We start from the raw sequence: 9245 nt of genomic DNA on the forward strand, positions 1-9245 counted from the left end.
ATTTGAGTTATTGTTACATATTACTTTATATTACATAAGGAAGATTTCATTCAGATTGTGAGCTAATATTTTTAGGAATCAAACTATTTTGGAAACACATCAATTCAACAAATGTGTGTTGAGTGACATCTGTGGAAAACAAAGTGATAGTACAGACATGTAGAGAGCTTGGATTCCAGTGTGGTAGACAATTAACCTACTAATTAGGAAAAAGAATGTTAGGCATTATGGCAAGAGAATCACAGAGAAGAGTTTCTATTCAAATGTCAAAATTAGCTGTTAACTTAAGAGTATTTCTCTACTATTAAACTAGCCAAATCCCCCATGCATAGAAATCATCTTTTTTCTTTCTACTGCTCTAACCTCACGTCTTTGTGGATGAGAAGTGGTAGGGTTGTGATGGCAGCTATATCCAAATTTTCCCTCAGAAATAGTACATAAAGTTGTTAAACTGCCTTCTAAATGTGTACGTTAAAATACGACCACTCTGAGACGTGTGCATTGGTGGAGACGCAGAGCAGGAGGAGGAGCTGTTACAGAGCAAACGGGGAAAAGTCACAATAGACTACATGCCACAGTCCAAAATTCTGTTCTGGGAAGAACAGAAAGAGGGGGATCATTTATGGGTCGCTTGCCTGCATTAATTTGTTTCTTGTGTTTTGTTTTGCCTAAGTTTTATAGATCATTGAGCAGGAAGAACTAAAATCTCTAGTATTAACACCAAATGGCTTTCAGTATTAAGAAGATTGTAACAATTCTTTCTGCTGTGCTTTGATTCTAATTTTGTTGTTTTGTTTAAACAGATAATATATCGAATTCTGAGGCATGGCATATAAATGTGTCTTTGAATATTCGCCCATCCACGGGCACTGGTGTTATGTTTGCCTTGGTTTCAGGTGACACAGTGCCCTTTGCCTTGTCCTTGGTCGACTCCTCCTCTGAAAATCTTCAGGTATCTGATTCTAACCCTTTATGATCCTTGTCTTTTGTGTTTTTTTTTTTTTTTTGTAATCTGTAAAATGGATATAATGGCAGTATTTTTCTCAAAGTGCTATTTTGAATATTAAATGAGATAACTGATGTAATATATTTGATATAATCTCTAGTACATAATTAAAGACTCAGTAAATGTCCACTATTGTTACTTTTTTTTGCTGGCTTAATCCCAAGGTCTGAACCAACAAGTAAAGGTGAAAAACTGAAAAGCTTTATTACATCTGTAGCTAAGACTAGATAGACTCATACACAGGCTGCTTGGAGTCTTCCTGGCGTACAGGGACCCTCCCTTAGACAGAACCCACGAGGAATCATGGGAATCAGTCTGTACCAGCACATAGAAGTGAGTCTGCCTGCAGCCTGCTCTCAGCTATTCAGTGCCTAATTATAATGTTTATGCTTTCTGGCACACTTAATCTTTTCTCCCTGAGTAAATTTGGAAAGATATGTATAAACTAAAGCCAGTTCATGTGGCTTCTTGCTGGCAACTCTGATTTGAAATTAGGAGGAAAAACTCTTGTTTCAAAGGAAACTTGAGAGTTATCAGAAGATCTGTAATATTCAGCTTTCTAATAGAGACTAAGAGCTCTGCCCATGTGTCATCCGTTGTGGATTCCAACAAGTTACAGCAAGAAGCTTGCATTGGTGCCAAAGTTAGCCTGGATGCTCTCTGTAGCTTTTAGAAGAGATGTAATTGAATTTGCCTGTAGTAATAAAAAGGGTGCTGTTTGCAACTTAAAAGATGACTTGGAGGAGTTCCTGATGCTTAACCATAAGCAACCTAAAAGATCCTGCTGAGTTTTTATCTCCAATCTTATCCACATTTTTCACCATAGGAGCTTACTACACTGGGATTTCAGATTTATGTTTGTTTGTTTTATTAAACAAAATGGAATTCCTTTCTTTAACACAACATTAATGCAGTGGAGGTTAACTCCTGCCAGCCAAATCTTTGATATTTATTTTATTTCTTTGTATTTTTCTCCATGGTCCCGTTTTTGTATGTCAGGTTGCTTTCTTAGGATCTGTGTACATTGTTTTATAACATTATTCCACACACTACTGATTATTCTGGAACATCCTCTCAGCTGATCATCTTTGAGTCTTAATGAATTCAGGGATATGGAATGCATAACACAGTAACAGATTTTCTCGAATAACTTGTATTTGAGTTGTATAGTCTTTGTTTTTTTTTTGTTTGTTTGTTTTTTATTAATTTATTTTTGTTACAGATGTTCCTCCTTTTTTCCCCATTGACACCCTCCTCCCCATCCCCCCACCCCATCCCCGGCTTTGTTGTCCGTATCCATTGGTTATACGTACATGCATATAAGTTCTGTGGTTTATCTCTTCCCACCCCCAACCACCCCCTCTTCTGAGGGTTGTCAGTCTGTACCCTACTTCCCCGTCTCTGGGTCTACCCTATTCCTCAGACTGTTATGTTTATTATATTCCACATTAGATGTATAGACTTAACAGAGGTATCTTGCATTCTTGAGTAAACGCTTCAGACTGTCCTTCTACCATCTGGGAAGCATGACAACACTGCATCTCCCTAATTTTGATTTTATTTTCTCTTACGTTTCACATTTCCTCTATACGCATATAAGCTATATGCACAGATTGCTGTCAACAAGTTGAGTAACTTTGTGTATCAGTAGTTTGAAAAGTTCAGCAAAATAAATACATTTTCTCTTTTGAGACGCTTCTGATAAATACTCTGTAACATACTGCTGGCAATTCCTGGTTTTGCTGTCTCCGAGTTTTCTCATACACGTCCCAAGTCTCCAGGGTTGCTTGGGTGGCACAAAATCCTGTTAGTCTTGCTGGCATGTGCTCACTAAAGCACTTTCAATTTCCCAAGTCTTTTTCCCAACAAATAGTGATTCAACTTCTTTCTTTTTTATATGTTAGTTTTGAGGTTAGGAAGGCTCATGAACAGAAAAAATATTGCTTATGACACTACTTGAGGTTCCTGTTGTTGGTATCACAGCTGTGTTGGTTTATTGAATTTTCAGAAGCCACCATACAGTTACATCTTAATTAAACCCGAAGTTTATAAAACTAACATATAGTCTAAAATTATGATTATTATAATAACTGGTAATTTTTTTAATTTAAACTTGGAGGCTCTATCATACATTGTTTTCTCATTGAAATTCAGTTTTTGATTTCAAGAATCCTAAGTCACTCCTAAGTGGTATTACCATCAGTACTTGCTCATACTGAGTCTGCCTTTTCTTCAGGATATCCTGGTATCGGTTGAAAATACGGTAATATCCCGGATAGAGGCCTTAGGTCTGTGTTCCAATCAGCAATCCCATCTGGAATTCAGAATCAACAGAACAAGTCTGGAGCTGTGGACTCCACTCAAATATGACATCATCTACGCTGAAGATCTTCAAAGACAATTTGGCATCTTGGACAAAGCAATAAAAGGAACAGTAGCCACTTACCTGGGTGGCCTTCCAGGTATCTGCTTATTTATTCTTCAGTTTTAAAAAGTATATTTTTAATAAAATTGATAGTATTTGAAATATGTAATTTTAGTAAAAGGGCATCAGAGGGGAAGAAAAAATTCTAGTATCCAGTATTCTATTCTTGAGGGTTTGTAGTGACATTTTTTAAAAATGTGAACTGAAACTAACCAAATTATGCCTCATTTAACTATCTTTGCCAAAAAGAATTTATTGTTTCATTTTATCCTCACATAGTCTTGTGAATTCAGTATTTATTCTTCAATTCATCCATTCCTCACCCAATATTTTTTAAGACTCTACATCCTAGGCATTAGGAATACAGTAATAAACAAGTAGATGTGATCCCTGCTATTACGGCTTTTACAATCTCATGGCAGAGGCAGGCATTATACTAGTGATTAGGAAAATGTTTTAAAAATTAAAATTGTTATAACGTCCATGAAGAAAAAATATGGGTTGCTTTTAGAGCCTGAAAATGGGAATTATTCTGGTTTTAGAGGCCAGACACAAGCTTTCTGAAGAAGAGATTAAGATATAAATCTGATATTTTTAAAAATTTATTTTTTGTTGAATTTATTGAGGTGACATTGGTTAATCAAATTATATAGGTTTTAGGTGTATAATTCTATGAACACACCATCTGTATATTGTATTGTGTTCACCACCCCAAGTCACATCTCCTTCCATCACCATTTATCCCTCCTTTACCCTCCTTCTACCTCCCCCAAGATATAAATCTGATATTTGAAGGATTTAGTGAATTTAACCAGGTGGTGGGGGTGGGGATTGGCATTAATATGCAAGTAAAATAGTCTGTGTGCTGGAAGAATGGGAAGGGGTTGACGTGCTTGAGGAATATATAGATGAGTATGGTGAAAGCATATTGAGCAGAGAGGATGAGGCTCTGAATGGGGTGGTGGTGAGGGGGCGGATTAGGAGGTTTGTAGACCTGGCTCAGGGTCCTGGGTCTTATTTTAAGAGCTATGAAAATTATTAAAAAGCTTTAGGCAAGGAAGTTGTATATCATCAATATAGCACCCAGTGTAATGGATGGAGGTGGACAGATGGGAGACAGTAATGGACAGGATGAGCTGGGGCAGTATGAAGAGGCAGTATTAATAACAGCAGTGACAACTATGCTACCATCAGTTGGTGCATAATAAACAGTCTGGGAAGTGTTTAGAGTGCTTCAAATAGATACACTCATCGGATTTTCAAAATAGTACTGTGAGGTAGGTACTATCATTATCTGCATTGTACAGATGAGGAAGGTGCTGAACTAGGGTCATGGTGGTTGAGATGGAATACAGTGAATAGATTGGAGATGTGTAACAGAAACAAAAGTGATAGGCTTAATGATTGAAAGGCAGGTACAGGATCTCCTAGGTATCCGGCGTGAGAAATAGCATGGGTAGAGATTTCACATCAAGATGGGGAAAACTGGAGGAAAAGCAGGCTCATCTTTAACTTAACAGTGAAAAATATGAGCCTGAACAGTGTGGCTCAGTGGTTGAGCATCACCCATGAACCAAAGAGGTGGCCCGTTCGATTCCCGGTCAAGGCACATGCCCAGGTTGTGGGCCAAATCTCCATTGGGGGGCATGCAGGAGGCAGCCAATCAATGTTCTCTTTCATCGATGTTTCTCTCTCTCGCTCCCTCTCCCTTCCTCTCTCTCTAAAAATCAATAACAGCAAAAACAACAACAAAAAAATAGAAAATATGAAATTGGCATAAATATTTTACTTTAAATGGCCAAAAAAAATTGAGGCAGAAAGTTCTTCAGAAAAATTTTCAAATAATTTTGCAGGTTATTCTTATGGGGAGAATTCTGAGTTTGACGTCTGGACTTAGAGCAACCCTCACTGTTTTACTTAAACTGATCAGGGTCTTCATTTCTAAAGTATGGAATTTATATCTGGGTTTTAGGAAATAGAATAAATAGGCTCTAGCAATTTAGATAGATAGATAGATAGATAGATAGATAGATAGATAGATAGATAGATGATAGATAGATAGATATAGATAGATAGATAGATAAAGATAGTTAAGTAAGTTGGTTGATTATTAGGAAGTTAGTTAAGTTAGCATGGTTAATTTTTAAGAATTATAGTTCAAATGAATAATGGATTTCTACATTGAAATCTACCTACTACCTTATTCATAAATTATTTTAATGCAATTTTTAGGAAATCAAACAAAGAGTCCAAAAGAAGTAAAAATATGAAAATTTCAGTGGTTTCAGCACTTTGGCAAGAACATTGAAGACTGGCAAGATGAGTTTAGAAAAAGAGTGAGGAAAAATTAAGGGAACTGAAAATGGAGATATTAAGAGTGTAAACTGTGGGATGCGTAAATTATAATTGTTATGCAAGATAGGCATGTTAAATCGCATGTTGTGAATTAAAAATCAGGGAAAATTGATGATCCTGAGGTGTTTTTTTTTTTGATAATAATGGCATAATCTATAGTGCTTAGCCAGACTTGAAAGGGTTTCTTAATAAATGCTATTAAGCCCACAGAAAAGTGTATTGGCAAGTTAGAGGTGGAAAATTTAAAGTATATATGTTTTTGCATAAGGTACTGAGGAATAAGAATAAGGACTGAGAATACATATTGGGAATTAAGATTCATGGAGAGGAGATGCCAAAAAAGAGAAAGCAACAAAGAGATGGATGTTTCTAAGATGAATCATAGTTCTTAAGAATCCAAGGGTGTTACCTAAGTATTAAGTTTGATAAAGAGAGTGAAAGTGGAGAAAGGCCCAAAGGCCATAAACTATTCACTGAAGCATCATTAAAATTGTTATTTTTTTAAACTGAACATTACATTAAAGTGAATTCCCTATCATGACCTGCCAGTGTGCTCAGCAAGAAACTGTTTCTTTGGAAAATATAGAAATTTGCTTTTATTCCAGTAATAATAAAATAGATATATTTATCATGGCATTTAAAACAGATTTCTATGTAGCTATAATTTAGAGTTGGAAAAGTGATTTAACAATGCATAAACTGTTGCTCAGATTTAAAGAGACAATAATGAAGTATAACATTATAAGAAAGAATGTGCTCATTTCTTCTTTAAGTGTGTTTGCCTTAGATTTGATGGCACTGATTGTGTTTATGAAATTAGAGGAACTCGCCCTGGCCGGTTTGGCTCAGCGGTTAGAGCGTCGGCCTGCGGTCCGGAGAGGCCCGGGTTCGGTTCCCGCTAAGGGCATGTACCTCGGTTGCAGTTTGTCCCCGGCCCTGGTTGGTCGTGCGGGTGGCGGCCACTCGATGTGTCCCTTTCACATCGATGTTTCCCTCTCTCTCTCTCCCTCCCTCTCTGTCTGTGCAAAAAATGGAAAAATGTCCTCGGGTGAGGATAAAAAAAAAAAAAAAAGAAATTAGAGGAACTCATGTATGCTGAGTTCAGTGCCAGGCACAATACCTTATGTACATAGGAGTCTCTTAATATAAATTTATTAAAGAGAATTACATTAGTAGCTTTTCCTTTGGGGTTAGAATTGGGTTGGAAGTCTGAATAATCTGAATAATTCCTCTGTTTGCAAATAAGATGGTAAGAGTCTGGGACTAATCTTTTAATATTCTCTTTTTTCAGTTATTCCATTCACTGCGACACCAGTGAATGCCTTCTATAACGGCTGCATGGAAGTGAACGTGAATGGGGCACAGCTGGATCTGGATGAAGCCGCTACTAAGCACAGTGATATCAGAGCTCACTCTTGTCCATCAGTTTTGGAAAACAGAAAGCATCCTTAAGTCATCTTTTCTCTGCTGATGACATCTTTTTCCTGGGTGTAATTATACTTATGTTTCAATAATAGTTGAAGGGTTTTACTTATGGTGGGCAAACCTTGATTATTTTATGGTACTTTGACCTTATTGAAATTTTAAGAAGGTCCTTTTTTGAGAAAATAAGATTCTCTTGTGATAGAAATCACATTTAAGAAATTCTTACCTCTGTTGCTGTCTAGAAATTAAATAATGAAAATCAAAAAACTTTAGAGTTTTTTGCTATAAGTGACATGTCTTTATTTTTATGTTTATAAATTTAAATAGTATCATCATGAATTAGTGTTTAGATATCAATTTTTCTTAGAAGGTAAAGAAGTTAACCTAAACAAATGTTCATGGGACTCAATACTGTTGATCATAGCAGATACTATTTTATTTGTTTGTTTTTTTTGTTTCTTCCTAATGAAGGCAGAAGAGACAGTGGGCATATTAATTGGAATTGAGTGGAAGGCCTTACAGCTTTATTCCAAAATAACTCCTCAGGGTACCAGCTTTCGCTTCATCTTTCTCTGACCGGCTTCACATGTGAACCAGTAGTTTCACTGAATTAGAAAACAAGTAGACACATTTTTAGACAGCGGCACATGTGTCTTGCCCGTTACTAACTGGATTCCATGAGAATGAGATACCAGATTGTGTTGGGATGGATGTGGAATCCCGGGGGGGGGGGGGGGGTACATTCCTTAAATTTGGCTCTGTGGGTCACACAAGCTCTTGATTAGAAAAAGCAGAACCTAATGATGGAAAGAATAAATGATTCCAATTACCAGAGTAAGTTGCCAGAATGTGACTGATTATTGAAAGACAAAAGGGACCATGAAAACTAAAATAGATATTAATGAAAGTGTAACAGAAGAGGAACAGAGTTAACGTTGTGTCTTTGAAGAAAGCAGTTTTATCACTCCTAAACCTACCATTCACGTTAGGAATGTATCTGATATTTCATTGACAGTTTTAGAAAACAAACATTTTTCCCCACTATTGATATTTTATATCATGTAACACATAATAAATTGGTGTATATTTTAAAATTTTATATGAATGATATCTATATTCTGTCAACTCTTTGAACAGAACATAAAATTACCTTAGCCAGGTAGCTCAGTTGGTTAGAATATCATCTCAATACACTGAGGTTATTAAAACGACTATGAGGTATCACCTCATACCTATCAGAATCTGTCAGAATGGCTGCCATCAACAAATCATCAAACAACAAGTATTGGTGAGGGTGTGGAGAAAAGGGGACTCTAGTACACTGCTGGTGGGAATGCAGACTGGTGCAGCCACTATGGAAAACACTATGGTGTTACTTCAAAAAGTTAAAAATTGAACTGCCAACTGACCCACTGATCCCACTTCTGGGAATATACCCTAAGAAGCCTGAAACACCAATCAGAAAGAATATATGTACCCCCATTTCATAGCAGCACTATTTACAATAGCTAAGATCTGGAAACAACACAAGTGTCCATCAATAGATGAGTGGTTAAAAAGCAGTGGTACATGTACACAATGGAATACTATGCAGCTGTAAGAAAGAAAGATCTCTTATCCTTTGAGATGGCATGGAAGGACCTGGAGAGTATTATGCTAAGCGAAACAAGCCAAGCAGAGAAAGACAAATATTACACGATCTCACTTATTTGTGGAATATAATGAACTAAACAAACTGATGAACAAAATTAACCCAGAGTCATCGAGGTGGGATATAGACTGACAAGTCTCAGAGGAGTGTGTGTGTGTGTGGGGGGGGGGGGGGTGGATTGTGGGGGAAGAGATAAACCACAGAACTTACATGCATGTATGCATGACCAATGAACATAGACAATAAAGCTGGGGATGGGGTGGGGGGAGAAGGGGAGGAGGGCATCAGTGGGGGAAAAATGAGAAACATCTGTAACAAAAACAAATAAACCACCAATGAATGCATTAATAAGTGGAACAACAAATTCCTGTTTCGCTCTCTCT

General features: G+C 36.8%; 1 protein-coding gene across 1 annotated transcript in view; it reads left to right on the forward strand.

Moving 5' to 3' along the window:
* The window catches only part of PROS1 (protein S), an 89238-nt gene extending 80763 nt beyond the window's left edge, over positions 1 to 8475 (forward strand). Inside the window, exons 13-15 of the mRNA XM_036243411.1 lie at positions 804 to 952; positions 3243 to 3468; positions 7078 to 8475. Of these exons, the coding sequence (XP_036099304.1) occupies positions 804 to 952; positions 3243 to 3468; positions 7078 to 7238 (536 nt within the window). The 3' untranslated portion in view covers positions 7239 to 8475. The remainder of the gene's footprint in view (positions 1 to 803; positions 953 to 3242; positions 3469 to 7077) is intronic.
* The last annotated feature ends 770 nt before the right edge of the window (positions 8476 to 9245 follow it).

This window comes from Molossus molossus, unplaced genomic scaffold (genome assembly GCF_014108415.1).
Source record: "Molossus molossus isolate mMolMol1 unplaced genomic scaffold, mMolMol1.p scaffold_m16_p_5, whole genome shotgun sequence".
NCBI classification, from domain to species: domain Eukaryota; kingdom Metazoa; phylum Chordata; class Mammalia; order Chiroptera; family Molossidae; genus Molossus; species Molossus molossus.